Source organism: Girardinichthys multiradiatus, chromosome 14 (genome assembly GCF_021462225.1).
Source record: "Girardinichthys multiradiatus isolate DD_20200921_A chromosome 14, DD_fGirMul_XY1, whole genome shotgun sequence".
Taxonomy (NCBI): Eukaryota; Metazoa; Chordata; class Actinopteri; order Cyprinodontiformes; family Goodeidae; genus Girardinichthys; species Girardinichthys multiradiatus.
This window is the reverse complement of record NC_061807.1, coordinates 30,452,350-30,467,828: the sequence shown is the minus strand read 5'-3', so window position 1 is coordinate 30,467,828 and position 15,479 is coordinate 30,452,350. Positions and strand designations below refer to the sequence as shown.

The window sequence follows — 15,479 nt, the reverse complement described above, 5'->3', positions numbered from 1 at the left end:
ACTTGCGTAAATAACTAACTTCTGTAAATTTTCTGTAATATCAGAAACTCAAATTGTTTTACTTTTACTTTCTCTTTTTTTTTTTTGCATGGTGTGCCAACCTATCGAAAGCATTTTTTAACAGGTTCATCAAGATAAATCCAACCAGCAAACCAAAATAGCTGATAGAGGAATTCCCCCTTTATTTTCGACAGCTTTTACATGTGTAACCCAAATCATCTGCGTTATTCAGAGAATAGCCCAAATTAATTACACCAGCTACACATTTACACATGTTTATTAAGCTGCAAAGACATTTTGCAGGATGGGTTTGTGGTGATATTGTGTTGTTTACTCTATCAATCAATAAATCCATCCATCCTTGTTCTATAGCTCCTTATCTGTACAGGGTTGCTGGGGGGTGGGGGTGAGTTGGGTGCTGGTGCCAATCTCCACCAGTCATTGGACAGGTACACCTTGGACAGGTGCCCAGTCTGTCACAGTTGTTTGTTATAATATTTACTGTATAATAACATCACTACATTAAGACTGTAACTGACCCCCACAAAATTAAACCTTAAACTATAATAAAGAGGAAATGCATCTGCAGACTAACCACTGTTAATCCTGATACACTGAGCTGATAAATGCTTCTTAAAAAGCAGATAAGGGATCAATATACGGTATATGTCTAAATTTGCTCTTTTTACTTGCAAGCTAAAGCCCTGGGAGAATGAAAATCTTTTACCCAAAATCTGCTTCGGCTATTACCGACCACCAAAGAACAAATATCGGCTTCTAAAAGGAGTTAATTGCACTGCTGGGAGCAGATTAGGTATGATTTTAAGGTAGTTACATCCTTCTATCATCAGTAAGAATTCATTCCTTCCATCCCTGACCGCAGTGGCGTGCACAGACATTTTGGGGGGCAGGTGCTCAAGTGGAAAAAAAGGGCACCTTGTGCGGCACATGGAGCTGTCGGTTGCCTTTGTAGTGTGAGATTTATTACAGGCACAACATGAACATAATTTATATGTATTACTAAGCACCCACAAAACAAACTGTCCTGTGGGTTGAAGGGAAATGACCACCCAGGAAAAAAAACTCAAAACAAGAATGCATTTGACAAAATTCTTAAGATTAATAAGGCAACAAAATTATCATAGACTGATTTAAAGTTAGATTACTGATTCACAACCTGAACTTCCTGAGTCAAATTTGAAACTTACGTTATCCTTCATTTTTTTCTTCTTACACACTGAGCACAGCATGTTTGTCTTGACTATATCATTCTGTACTTTTATCACAAAATATCTTCTGCACCAAATAACCTTATGTCGTAGCAAAGCAGGTTACTCTGCCAAATTTACCAGGTAGGTCCCACTAAATGAGTTATCTTCAGAAATGTGAGTAACCAGTGACCATTCTACAGCGTAAATCAACTATACCCAGAAAATTAGTTATAAAATCTTTATAGTCAAAATGAAACCAACATCAGAGAATATGATCATAAGAAGAATCATCTATACGTCTGCATGTAGCCAGTGTGATATATGACAGAAATTATTCTTAGAGAATTAAAATGAATGAGATTACAAGTCCTGAGAACTGATAAGATGTCTGCTATTTAGAAAATAAAATATTCTGATCACATCATCATTTTTACACACACAGAAGTAGAAAATAACTTAGCCTACATGTCCCACATTTACTGAACTTTATTAAAGGTGTTTAGTAGCGTATGCATTGTAATGGTAACCAGCTCATTTGGCCGTATTTGGAATAAAAAAAAACATGAGTCAAACAGAAGTCATCCTGGACCATTATAGTAAATGTAATACCGACATCTATGAGATAGATTTGAATTTATTTATTTCTTCTAATTTAATCTAAGAGTTAAATCGTAGACATTCTCCTGGCACCTGGTGGCGGCCATAGAAGACATAGCGGGTAAAGGTATGCCATTCATTGACCTGTCTTCTCCAAAGGATAAAAGGGCAGGTGCTCTAGCACCACCTAGTGTCTATCTGTGCACGTCCCTGCCTGACCGTTTTCTTAACCTACGAGAAGTTACTTAAATACAGTCAAAAACACAACTAATGTGCCCTCAGTGATTTTAAAAAATAGAAAAAAACAGGTCAGTACTGAATTAAATAATATTTTACATGTGTTCTTGCTTATAGCGATAGAGTTGACAAGGCAGATAAATAGGCAGGTACATGTAATCAGAGTTAATTTCTTCAGTTCTTCCCTCCAATCTTTGAAAGATGAAGGAACCGGTACAATGATATTATCAATTTTATGGCGTACAAGTTGATGTTGCAGCATGTATTTTTATCTGTATTTGATCTGCAAGAGACCGGTTGTTTAAATGTCAGAACGCCGGGCCAAACGTTGTCATCTGAATGTATCACATAATCCACTAATAAGCTGTGGCCTAAAGGGATAGTTCAGATTTTTTTTAATTAGCTTCTGTCAGGAGGCTATGACCAGTAAATATCTACTGCAGTAGATATATTTATCTATCTGAGCTCAGGGCCTCTTCTGGCTCCTGGTGGGGTGGCTATGGTCATGGGCTGCTGGGGGTGGGCTCACTTTGCTTGGCTGGTTCTCGCAGGCTGCTCCTACTTGGGGAGTCCCCCCTGGTATCTTTGGGGATCTCTGGTGTGATGGATCTGCAGACATCAAGGGAGTACCATGCAGTATTCAAAGTGCGTACTCTCCTAGTGCCTAATGTAACACATAAACAATATCTTTTAATCTTTTAACATTTAATTCAGTATGCAAAAACTGTTATGAACTCCGCATTTATGTTTTGAGATACAGATTAAAGCTATCACAGCTGCCCAGGATTGTTGATCATTCACCAATTTTAAGTTTGAATGGGGCAGCAGCTGAGTGTTTTCTAATTTGATTTCAGAGCTTAGCAAATATAAAAACTATCATCATAAATCCAATCTACCTACATTTCCACCATTTCCACACAGTTTGGAGAGGCGGTACATTGCTTTTAAAGTACAATCGCTCTGAAATAGTCCGAGAATAATGCTGTTTTGGTCAGATTTCACAATTTTAGACACATTCTGGACTCTTATTGCAGTAGGTAGATATCTGTGCTCTCAGTTCATCACAGCAGTCCTGCTCAAGGAATATCCACTCAGCATCAGGGGATGTAATCTATATAAACAGTCTGGTAAAGTGAAAACAAGCACCAAAAAAGGCCTACAGGACAAAAAGATTTTGGGAGGCTATGTTAAAGAACACATGGTCAAAACACAGCTAAAGAGAGTTATCTAATACAGGTACATAAGATAGTGACTGCTCATGACGTCTTGGGATAAACCCACTTCCAAAGATATGAACTCTCTCCTTTAGTCACAACAATACGAGTAAAGAAAAAGATTTTAGATCAACCTTTAAATGTTATAAATATCCGTAAAAAGTTAAACATAATTGTTTGATTATTGCAGTAGGAGTTGTAATCACGTGGACTGTCCTCACTGTGGTTCGAGTGATTTTTGGTTCGTAAACTATATTTTTCCCCCAACATGATGTCTTGCTGTATGGTCTTTGAACAGTGCTTTCTAACCTCACCATCTGCGGACAGGCGTTGTGTATTTCAGGGACTGCCCTCAGCAGCCGAACATCCCCAACTACCTGCTAGGGTTGGCTTTGATTCCCTTGCTCATGATTCCTTTTGTGACTCTGCCCTGTGAGAGTTATGCCGCTCAGCCAAGAGAGCATCCCAGAGGTTTCAAAGCATGCATGGCGTGTCTTATGGGCCTGTTTATCTTCACATGGAGCCTGTTAGGTAAGGATGGAAGAATATGTAAAAATACTTTTTAGTGTAACTGACAGAGCAAACAACATAAATCCATTTATGGCAAACAACTAACCCGTTTATTTAACTGCTCACACTTTAATTTAAGTCCCACCAATTGTTAGTAGCTTTGAATTCCAGTAGACCTTAACTAATTAATATGGATTCTATATTGTTCTTAATGCGTTTTAAATTGCCATTTTATTACTATATTTTGAAACAGCTTTTACTTAAAAAAATGTGAGAATCTTTTTTGTAGTACTTTGGTTCAATTTGTATTGTTTTAAATGTGCTTTATAAACAGGGCTGTGCAATAATGAGAACATATTTAAATATGATACTATCACTGAAAATCATGATTATGATATTAACAACAACTAAGATTGTTTCTTTCCCGTTGCTGTCTGTACGTTTTACTGTCTCAGCCACTGCAAAAATAGATGAAATGTGAATATTAAGGACTGTTAGGGTCTATCTAACTGGCCAAAGACATTATTGATATGCAGAGCATGAATTCTTGATACTTGTCTCCTACCAAGTACTACAGCCAAGCAGTCCTTCTGACTGTGATATTGCACACAGTGGTTTTCAATATATTGTGCAGCTTTATTTATGAATTATTCATAACTGACAGCAGAAAATTACAGTGTTTGTGTCCTATGTATCTTCTAGGTGTTGTGTGGGTTTTTTCTGTCTATCAGCCAAACTACGACCCCTCAGCTACTGATGCTCTTTACTGTAATAAAACCCTGTACACGTTTGCTTTCTGGAATGTCGTATTGGAGACGTTTGGATTTGGAGTCTTCCTGGCCAAATTCTGCAAAGGAATGCTGTGCTATGTGAATATGAGTCCAGTAAACTCTGATTTTTACAACAATGTCTAAAGTGTTATATGACTGCATGTAAAGTTAATGTATGTAATGTATGAGTTTCTTTTTTTATGTCAAAACTGCATCAACTTGATACTATATTCTACACGGACACTTACATAGTTTAAGTAATTGATTGTCATTGTTGCCTATTCAGCAAACTATATGGAATATTAAATTAAATAAATGAATACATTTGTTATTGCCTCAAAGGCTGACAGTTACTTGGTGAAAGCAATAATAGGTGTAATTAATTCAAAATCTGTTTGCCAGCATAAAAAAATGTCAATGATCAACAAAACTAAATTCCTAAACATAAAGATATGAGAGTCTAAAATTTAATTTTGCAAAAGGTTTGGGTAATGACAAGGAGGCCTTCGAACCTTAAAAACTTGAAGTTCATGACCTAAGATAAGTCGTACAATTACCAGAGGAAACGTGCAGATACCTGGTCAGCAATTATAAGAAGGGTTTGATTGCTGTAATGCAAGTAAAGAGTTTTCCACCCAAGTAGAGGAGAAGCTTTCCAAGGGGCGGTATTCATGAGAGACCACCAACGCATTGGAGAATTAATATATTGCATGGGGCTTTTGTGCTGTTTGAACAGAAGTCCTTTTTCAGAAACTGTTGACTTTTTAGTGCCCAGCTCCAACTGTTGGGAATAGTTTGGTGATTTAAAGCGTATTTCCATAAAATGAACATTAGGAAAATAAATTTCATATTGGTTATCAGTCAGTTCAAACTACACCATGACAAATGTCAGTCCCCATCTGATCGTATGAAAAACAGGTGGATGACGTCACCACTGACCAGCCAGTAATGTGAAAGGTAAACAGTGCAGCTGACCTCATGACTTCAACCAGGCTGCAGTTCATTTGTCCATCATGTGATAGTTCAGTGTTGGAAACAAGAACTGTCCAGAACAATCCAACAAACAAAGTGGGAACCATTCTGCTAGTATGACAGGCAAGTCCATCTATAGCACTCTCTTACAAACTTTCAGAATGTTTTTGGCTCTCTGTAAATACAGACTTTTGTTTCAGTAAAGGTTAATGCTGAATTTTTTAATCAGATAAAGTGACAGAGTTGGTGTCAAAGTGCCTGCAGGCCCGGGACATGGCCTACTGTCCCTACAGCCGCTTCCCTGTTGGTGCTGCCATTTTAACAGCAGATGGGGTCATAATCACAGGTAAAAAACAAATGGGTGGCTCCAACAGAAAATTACAGTAAACTAAAAATACAGTATAGAGCCTCATGTTATATGATTATAAGAAATTGAATAAAATGAGTTATTGGCAATACCTTAATAGTATTGGGAGAGAGGTAGAGTTTGACTTGGGGAAAAAGGCTTTAATAAAGAAAGAGAGTGGCATTTATACACTGGGAGTGAACCGTTGTGTTGATAAACACTCAGTTTATCAGCGCAGAAATACAGTTCAGCTTGTTTAAACAGTATCAATTCACAGCAAACATAATCCCTAAAGCACAAACAGATCTAACTGAAATCCAATTATACAAAACAATTTAATCTATGAAAACTTAATTTGCTCAGTCCAGTTCATTCCAACACAATACAATACTCAGTCAAATTCTAAGATATAAAGACAGACAGGCAGACAGACAGACAGACAGGGATTTGGTATAATGCCCAGGTGGACATTGAGCCTTTGGAAGCGGGATGCACCTGTCAGGGAATGCATGGCGCCTGGGGTCCCAGCTTGTCCGGTGGGTCTTTGTGATCTTGGGCTGCTGGCAGTGTATTTGCTTTGCTTGGCTGGTCCTGGTTCTCCCAGACAAGAGGTGACTAAGAGGGGAAATGGCTCCCAGAGGGATTTGTGCCAGTGCCTCAGCATCCGTCTCGTCCTCCTTAATATGTGCAACACCACACATCAGTAGGGTCTTGATGTGTGTGATGATGGACCTTGCAGGCATGGGTGCTCCCAACTATGCCTGTAAGGCCCTCCTGCTATGTTTGGTCCTATCCTGCACCTCAATTTTAATGCGATAGAGACACTTAGGGTTTTGGAGTTGGGTTGGGGGAGACTCTATTGTCAGCAAGGAGTGGAGTCTCTCACACCCCAGCCACAAACTCAACTTTAATGCACCTTAGACACACGTAGCTGCAATTATCGTACCATTTCACATTACCACCGACACACATGCAAACACCAGGGGGGTGGGTGAACTGGTCTCAGAAGGCACAGTGTGGTCCTCATTTGCTCCTGCTACGGCATCTTTGCTGGCTCAGTGAGGACTGGATGTGTGGGGATGGCCTGGGGGTTTCTGGCGGCTTCTTAGGGGTACCGGTGGGGTCCAAAGCCCCTTGGTGTAATGTTGTTCATGTGGGTGTTGGGTGGGGTTGGGTGGGTCCCTGTCTGGCGGCCCATGGCTCCCAGGAATGTGTCGGCGATTGGGACAGGTTTGACCAAAAACCCGTCCGGATTACAAGGAGTCATAGAACTCTGAATCCCTTTGTCATGTATTTTCAGTGACAGCTGGAACATGAATCCATAAGTGTCCACATTTTTGTCCATTGCCCTATCTTTTACTGTAAAGTATAACTATGAAAATCTTACTGGAACTTTATGTGTTTCATGGAAATAATTTTCACACAGTCTCTATCCGCACCCTAAATGGTCTTGAGAAGCCAGTTTTAGTTGCTGGAGCTGACTCAGGAACGTATCAGGCTGAGCTGTTGATACTGACAGGACTTGGCAGCAAAGCTTTTTCCAGACCTTTTAAAGCTGGCACAAAGGAAGTCACCTATCTTGAGGTGTGAACAATGCCAGTGGTATGTCGTAAGGGTTCTGTTCATGCATCTTAACACAAGTGAGGCAACTCTGGATATTTAGTTTTGTCACTTGGAGTCATTCTGAGTTCTGGACATTTTGTCTTTCTCTCATAATACAATCATGGTATGCATCTACATATTGATGTTGCATTGTTTCATGTTCTGTATAAACCAAACATCTAAAAAGTGTAAACATTTCTGTCTGATTTTTAGGTAGATTACATGGAGAATTTTTTTATTAATCCAATTGCTTGTTTATATTTGTCATATTAAGCAGACAAATAACTCTATTTGTATCAAGTTGGAGAAAAGTCTAACCAGTTTGATGGTAAATGCTTGGCTATTGAGCTGAGACACAAACTTACGTCTCCTGTTTGACAGTAAGCTCCCTTACTCCATTGTTAAACACAAAAAAAATTTCTTGACACTTAATCCCATATTCACATATTTTAAGATAGTTTTACAAAAACTCCTTTTTCTCTGCACTTCCATGTTTATGATATTTAGTTGCTGTTTTTTTAGTTCATGCATTGTAGATTAAGTTTGTGTTTCATTCTTGTGTCTTGTTACATTTCGATGTTATTGTTACTTCCATGTAGCTTCCATCCTTTTGTTGCTCTGCATTCTTCCTACCACAGCTGCTCCACCTTTCATCTGATTAGCTGTTCTGCTTCATTGGTCATTTCTCCTCACTGCCACTGTTTATAAGATGTTTGGTTTTTATTGTTCGTCTCTGGATTCTACTGTTTGCCTGCCTGCTCCATGCCAGTAACACTGTTCTCTATTCTGTGTACAAATATCCAGTTCAGGTTTGACCAGTTTACATATTGTGAACCACATGTGATCAAATGTAATCTAGATAAAAAACGACTTAAATGACATTTATAATCAGATACCAACGTTGGCATAGCTAGCTGCGGTGTACAGCAAACATTTCTCACATTGTTTAATGTGTACATTACAGTAAGTTGACTGAATCTGATTCATTGACTGAATCTGCAAATAAGCAATAGAAAACTTGTTTGGCAAATTACTGTTGACTTATTTTCCTAATACTGGTGACGTGATAAATGTAAAATTATATCTATTCATAAAATTCTTTAACACCCTTTTCTCTGAGGGTTTCCTTCTGAGGAGGGTTTCCTTCTTTATGTAATCCTCCTTTGTTTGTAAATGTAAACCTTTTTATTTCCATGTTCCAATCTGCATCGCCTTGTTTTCAGTTCTCGACTGTGGGAAGGAGGAAGTAAAAGTAAAGAATGCTTAGCTTATATGTTATGGGGACAAAATCTTTTCAGGCATTCCAGAGATGGGGAAGTTCGTTCAAAAACAAACAAACTTATCCAAAAGCTGGGTGTGGGGACATGTCCAAAACCCAAAGAACAAAACAGGGTTGAAAACAATGAGGACTTACACTGGAAGAATAATGGGAAACATGAAGATGGACAAAGATAACAGAAATTAAACCAAAAAAAACTAGGAAGAACAGATTGTATTCAGGTCACAGAGGCTAAGCTTAACCTCTTCCCTGTGACCCAGAAGCAGCTTCAGTTTGGAGATTTAGACCCACACGAATGAGAACTGTGATTATGTGACTCCAGTACATCAGAGTCATAATAATATACAACTAAATGCTTTGTGCATGAAAATTTGAATTTTTTTATAAATATTTTTCTCAAAAATGTATCGAAATATTTAACTGGAGAAATACACTGATAGTCTATGGTTAAGTAAATAAGTACAAAATGTTCTATTTATGGATATGAAATGGATCTGTTTTAGAGAAGAGCTTCAATTTAGGGCCCTTTAGCAAACTGACCCAGAGCCTTATTTTATGCTTCTTGAATGTTTGTTCAGTGCATCCAGGCAAACAAGTGGAAAAGAAGAGTTAATGCTTGACAACAAAACAACACTGATAAGGTTTCTCATACCACCAATATGTGTTTAATCCATTAAAATGGGAGATTCTTCACACTTATTTTAAGAGCAGCTCTCTATAGCGACTCTGCAGAGTTGCACTAAACGTCTCCTTTGGTTCTTGCCTGATTCATTTGTAAAAGCTCATGTGTGCGGAACATAACCGACTTGATTAGTGGTTTATGTATGACTAGAGCAGGGGTCTTTGAGAGCTGATGTCCTGCAACTTTTAGACGTGTCTCTGCTTCAACATACTTGAATCGAATGATTGGGTCCTTTGCAAGGCTCTGTAAAATTTGATCACATGCTAAGAAGGTAATTCAGCCATTGGATGAAGGTGTTTCACCAGAGACGGATCTAAAAGCTGCTGGACCTGGCCCTATAGGACTGGAGTATGAGAGTCCTGCACTAGAAGCAGGTTGGAAAGGGGCTCATTTTGACGGCTTTACGACAGAACAGTTTTGTTAAAGAGGGTGACGTTGCTTTGTCTTTTATACCATCGCAGTTTTGGTGGTTTTGTCTTTTTTGTTTTAGATATAAAATTGTTCTATCTTCCAAGGGATTTCTGATAGTGTTCATTCATTAATTTGTACCAGTAAGGGAGCTGTTTCCTACCCACTTTGAAGAAAATGGTAAGAAAGTTTAGCTTTTTCTGGCTGCATTGTATAAAAACTGTTTGACTGTCTTAAAGAAACAGCGTCCCTCTCTGGAGCTATTAATAGGCACACAGGCTGCCTTTATTTTCCTACAGAGAAAGCTGGCCACCGAGCATTCTTAGGCAAGCCGAGAAAAAAAAAGCAAAATTCCCCCTTTCTTTACTCATTTCCTCCCCACCCTTAGACTCTGCAAACAGACATGTACTGTGACAAAGAGCTTATAAGCTTTATTTTTAGCTTTAAGCATCCAGAGCCTCCAATTTATACTGTAACTTGCACAGGTTTTATATACCTGACAGCGTAAGAATTACAACCTGAACCTCTCATGTGACCCATCAGTTAGGGATAAACACAACCTTCAATAAAGTATGGAAAATATAGACCCCCCCTTACGGAGGCTCTCCATGAGTTTTAGTGTCTTAGCCAAAGCAAATATAGATCAGATGTGGGCATTTAGGGTTGTTAGGGTCTATCGAATTGAACCGTACGACAAAGGCACGTTTGGCTCCTTGAGTGGCTGCTATGCGCGGGGTAGGTCTCGCTACCTGGACGTGCACGCAGGAAGGTGTGGGATGCGGTCCTGGCCTTCTTTTCCAGGCCGTTGGTCGAAATCCGCTTCGATTAAGGCTGCTTCTGGATGCCTCAGAAAAAAAGTGAAGTCACTCTTGTCTCATTACACCCTTTATATGAATGAATGCCGGATACTCGAACAGCAAATCATTACTTAACTTTGTTGCATGTGATTGCATGATTGTATAACACTCTTGGATCCAGTTTGAAGACTTATGTCTGCTTGCCAGCAAGGAGACATATGCACGTTTGGTGCCTCTCTTGTCCAGTTTCTGTCTGGAATCCGCATGGAAAGAGGTCTGTTTGTTAGAACGCAGGGTTTTTTATTTAAACAGTGACGTCACAGGAAATCCGCTCTCCTTCAGTTCCTTGCTGTGCTGGATGTAGGTTACTGTGCTTTATTTTGAAAGTTCCAGAAAAGTTCTTACTGGCCCATAATGTTAAACCTTAAAGACATGAAGCTCATTACCCATAGGTTGTAAAATGATCAGAGGAAACATGCAAAAAGCTGTCCAGCAATTATAAGAAGGGTTGCTAATTGTTGTAAGGCTAATAAAGACTTTGCAGCTGAAATAGATGAGAGGCTTTTCAAGGGCGGCAGTCATGCAAGAACCACCAACGCATTGGAGAATTAATATGTGGCATGGGTCTTTTGTGCTGTTTGAACAGAAGTCCTTTTTCAGAAACCTTCTGACTTTTTAGTGCCTAGCTCCAACTGTTGGGAATAGTTTGGTGATTTAAAACATATTTCCACAAAATAAAAATTAGGAAACTAATTTCATATTGGTTATCAGTCAGTTCGAACTAGACCATGACAAGCGATCCTTTGAGAAACAGGTAGATGATGTCACCACAGATCAGCCTGTAATGTGAAAGGTAAACAGTGCAGCTGTGATTATGAAAACCAGCTCATCTCTCTACTGTCAGTCAGTCAGTTAAAACAAATATCTTTGATACATTAATGGTGCTGCAGTTTGTCCATCATGTGATAGTTTGGTGTTGGATGCAAGTACCGTCCAGAACAATCCATCAAACAAAGTGGGGAACCACTCTGCTAATGTGACAGGCAAGTCCATCTATAGTACTCTTTTACAAACTTTCAGAATGTTTTTATTATCCATGGGGCTCTGTATCAATGCAGACTTTTGTTTTAGTAAAGGGTAGTGCTGCACGTTTTAATCAGATAAAGTGACAGAGTTGACCGGGACATGGCCTACTGTTCTTACAGCCACTTTCCTGTCTTTCCTGCCATTTTAACAGCAGATGTGGCCATAATCACAGGTAAGAAACAAACAGGTGGCTCTAGCAGAAAATTACAGCAAAATACAGTATTCAACCTCCTGCGACATAATTATAAGAAATGTAATAAATTAAGTAAATGGGAATACCTTACTGGTATTGCAAGAAGGGTAGAGTTGGTCTGGGTGTTAAGTAACCTCAGTGAAATCCAGTTCTGCTTGTTTATACAGTTTCAAATTCACAGCAAACATAATCTCTAAAGGACAGACAGATGCAACTCAAATCCAGTTTTACAACTACAATTTTATTTATGAAAACTTAATTTGCTCAGCCCAGTTCAACGTAAAACTATCAGACAGACAGATGGACGGATGAACAGACGGATTTGGTATAATGCCCGGGTGGACAGTGGGAGTTTGGAGGCTAGATGTACCTCTAGGGGCCTGCGTGAATCCTAGGATCCTGGTTGGTCCGATGGGTCTTTGGATCCTGGGCTGCTGGCGGTGGATTTGCTTTGCTTGACTGGCACTGGTTCTCCCAGACTGGTTCCGCCTGGGTGGCATTCCCTCTGTGGAGACTCCCCCCTGGCATCTTTGGAAATCTATGGGGAGATCCCTAGCAATTAGTGCTGTATCTGTGTGGGAGCGAGTGGGATAAGAGGGGACCGAGAGGGGAAATGGACCTCAGCACCCGTTCCGTCCTCCTTAATATATGCAACACCACACATCAGTAGGGTCTTTATGTGTGTGATGATGATCCTTGCAGGCATGGGGTGCTCCCCTCCATGCCTGCAAACCAGCTGGAGGGCAAGGTGTGGTTCTCATTTGCTCCTGCTCTGGCACCTGTACTGGTTTGGTGGGAATTAGATGTGTGGGGATGGCTTGAGGGTCTTAGGCGGCATCTTGGGGGTGTCAGTGTTGGAGCTGCCCCCCTTGGTGTGGTGTTATTTCTGTGGGTGTTTGGGCAACGTTCCAGAGGGGTGGGACCCTGTCTGGTGCCCATTGGCTAACAGAAATGTGTTGGGCCGGCCATGGGTTGCAGGGACTGTCTACCTGGGGCTGCTGTGGCCATTTGTAGTCAAGTCCACCTTTCCTTTGCTGCTTTGGGTGCTGTGTGTTGCAGACCTTTGACCGTTCTTGCCACTCTAACAACTATGCACCTCCAGGTGACAAATTTGCTCAAACACACCTACTCAATGCAAACGGACCTATTTGTACACCTACAGTCAAGCACCCACACACACACACACACCAACACAAACACTTGAACACACACAGACACACAAATAGTCCAAATGGTTGAAGGTAATGCAAATACAGGTTACTCTTACAGCAATGTAACCTGCCTACTTTGATACTCAATCCAGTGTTAATTTAAGAAAATCAATCACGCAATTAGGATTCGTCTCAAGATATCCTTTACGTAGAGCAAATCTTCCCTGGCACATGTGGGCAACCAGCTTCTCTATAAGATCTGCCCGAAATGCCAGAAGAGAACACATGAAAAAAAGAGGGACAGATGGACTGATAAATAGATAGCACTGCAACAGTGAATCAAAAATATTGTCAGTTTAAGTAACAATACATTATAAGGTATGAGAGATCAATCTTCCAGATTCTAACCAAGTAAACTATGTATCATTTTAAAAGAACAGTCTATGTGTTTCCTCATCTCCAGGTTGTAATGTGGAGAATGCCTCCTACGGTCTGACAGTGTGTGCAGAGAGGACAGCCATCCAGAGAGCTGTAGCTGAGGGACATAGACAGTTCACAGCCATCGCTGTGACATGGTAGGACACTGACCTTCATGCAGGTGTTAATTCAAACAGTATCATAATCATTTATTTGTCTTCCTTTTGACTTAGTGATATCAAAGACCGTTTTGTTGGACCCTGTGGAGCATGCAGGCAGGTTCTCATGGAGGTAAGATGATAAAAGGAATGATCATCAAATGTTTATCTAATTAGTTTCAGGATTCAGGATAAATTGAGGAATCTATGAACCAAGATTTTCTCTTATGAGGAAAAGCTTCGTATACTGCATAACCCTACCCTACCAACAAGTTGGTAGATAGCATTTAATGGTTCTTATGCCAACCTTTGCTCCGTGGATGGTGCCAAGATGAACAAGGGTTCCCATTATGTCTCATGGTTGGTGGCTAAAAGAAATGGGCTTGTGATAGTTCTACCTAAGGGAAATAGAAATTCATTGATTGATAATGAAAGCTATTTGAAACTTTAATCAACTTAAAAAATTAAAGTGTACATTTAAAAGCGCCTAATGATTTAGATTTATTTTTAAAAATTGTTAAGAGTGGGATAAATGCTTTCTCTAGTGCAGGGGCCAGCAAACTACTGCTCTGAAACCACTCCTTACTCTTTATTGGTGAGAATGGAACAATGTTGTTAAATTTTAAGGTCATGTTAAGCCAGTTTTTGGAGTTTTCCTGTATTTCTGGTAATATCTGCATAGAACTTAAGTGACCAAATGATAGTAAAAGTACAAAGAGTCACATTTTTGTTGAGCAGTCTGCAAATGTTTTTCCCCTTAATTTTCAATAAATGTGAAACTTTCTGTTGATGATCAGGTATTAATTTGGGTTTGTTTTAGTGTTATTTTTTTTGTTTTACAACTTAAAAACAGAATTATTTTTTATAAAGCAAGTACATTTTGCATACTCTGTATTTATAAAGCCTGGATTATTCTAAGGTCCGTGTAGACCAAATTCACTAGGAATGAGAGCAAAATGTCTCTTTGGATAGTAAATGTGGCTGACACTTGCACAAGTGAATTTGTGGGAAATAATTATTTCTTAACATCAGTGATATTATCATGTTAAACTATACTATTTGTTTTAATTTTAGTGCTTTCTACACATCTTTGCGTGGATGAAATAATAATCAGTGATCCAAATCTCACACCTTCGTAACAATTTTAACAATATATTTAGCTTTAAATTTTTTTAACGATATATTTATATGTAATTGGCAAGTTAGACGTGAGGAAGCTTCAGTCCTGTCAGAAACCTCAAACACTTACAGTACATTGCAGCTTGAGTACAGTCAGCACAGGTCAACTGGAGCAACATCAGGGGGAATTAGGCATGTCAGTGTTTTGGTAATGTTGGAGCTTTAGAAGACACTTAAATGAGACTGCTTTGTGACAAAGAATACTTTCTTCTTCCAACACTTATTGTCTTATTGTGTTTTTTCCCAACAGTTTGGATCAAACTGGACTGTATATTTGACCAAGCCGGATGGAACTTATAAAGAAACTAAGCTCAGTGAACTGCTACCTTTAGCATTTTCCCCTGAACACCTCTCAAAGAACTGATCCACCGGGTCTTTGAATGGCCTAAGGCCCCCTATAAACCCTGCTATGGATTTATTACAACCAAGTAACCATAATCATACCATCAATGTAACTCATTTGTAGCAGCTAAAAAAATGTGTCTAGTTTGTTTTAAACCAGAAGTTGATTATCTATAATAACTGGCTGTAAAATTTGTTTGTGTCAAATTGCATTAAGATGTGCATCAACCTGAATAAATGTTAACTTTTAGGATAGCTGAGTAGAATTAAATAAATCAGAAACTATTTCTAGCTTGAACGTCATGTTGTGAAATCCAAAAGGAATGCC

General features: G+C 39.3%; 1 protein-coding gene across 1 annotated transcript; it reads left to right on the top strand.

The window, feature by feature from the left end:
• Positions 1-5,532: 5,532 nt before the first annotated feature.
• zgc:103586 lies at positions 5,533-15,436 on the top strand. The gene is made up of 5 exons (XM_047384948.1): positions 5,533-5,634; positions 5,741-5,857; positions 13,519-13,630; positions 13,706-13,763; positions 15,060-15,436. The coding sequence occupies exons 1-5, from the start codon at positions 5,628-5,630 to the stop codon at positions 15,171-15,173; spliced, it is 408 nt and encodes a 135-aa protein (XP_047240904.1). The 5' UTR covers positions 5,533-5,627; the 3' UTR covers positions 15,174-15,436.
• The last annotated feature ends 43 nt before the right edge of the window (positions 15,437-15,479 follow it).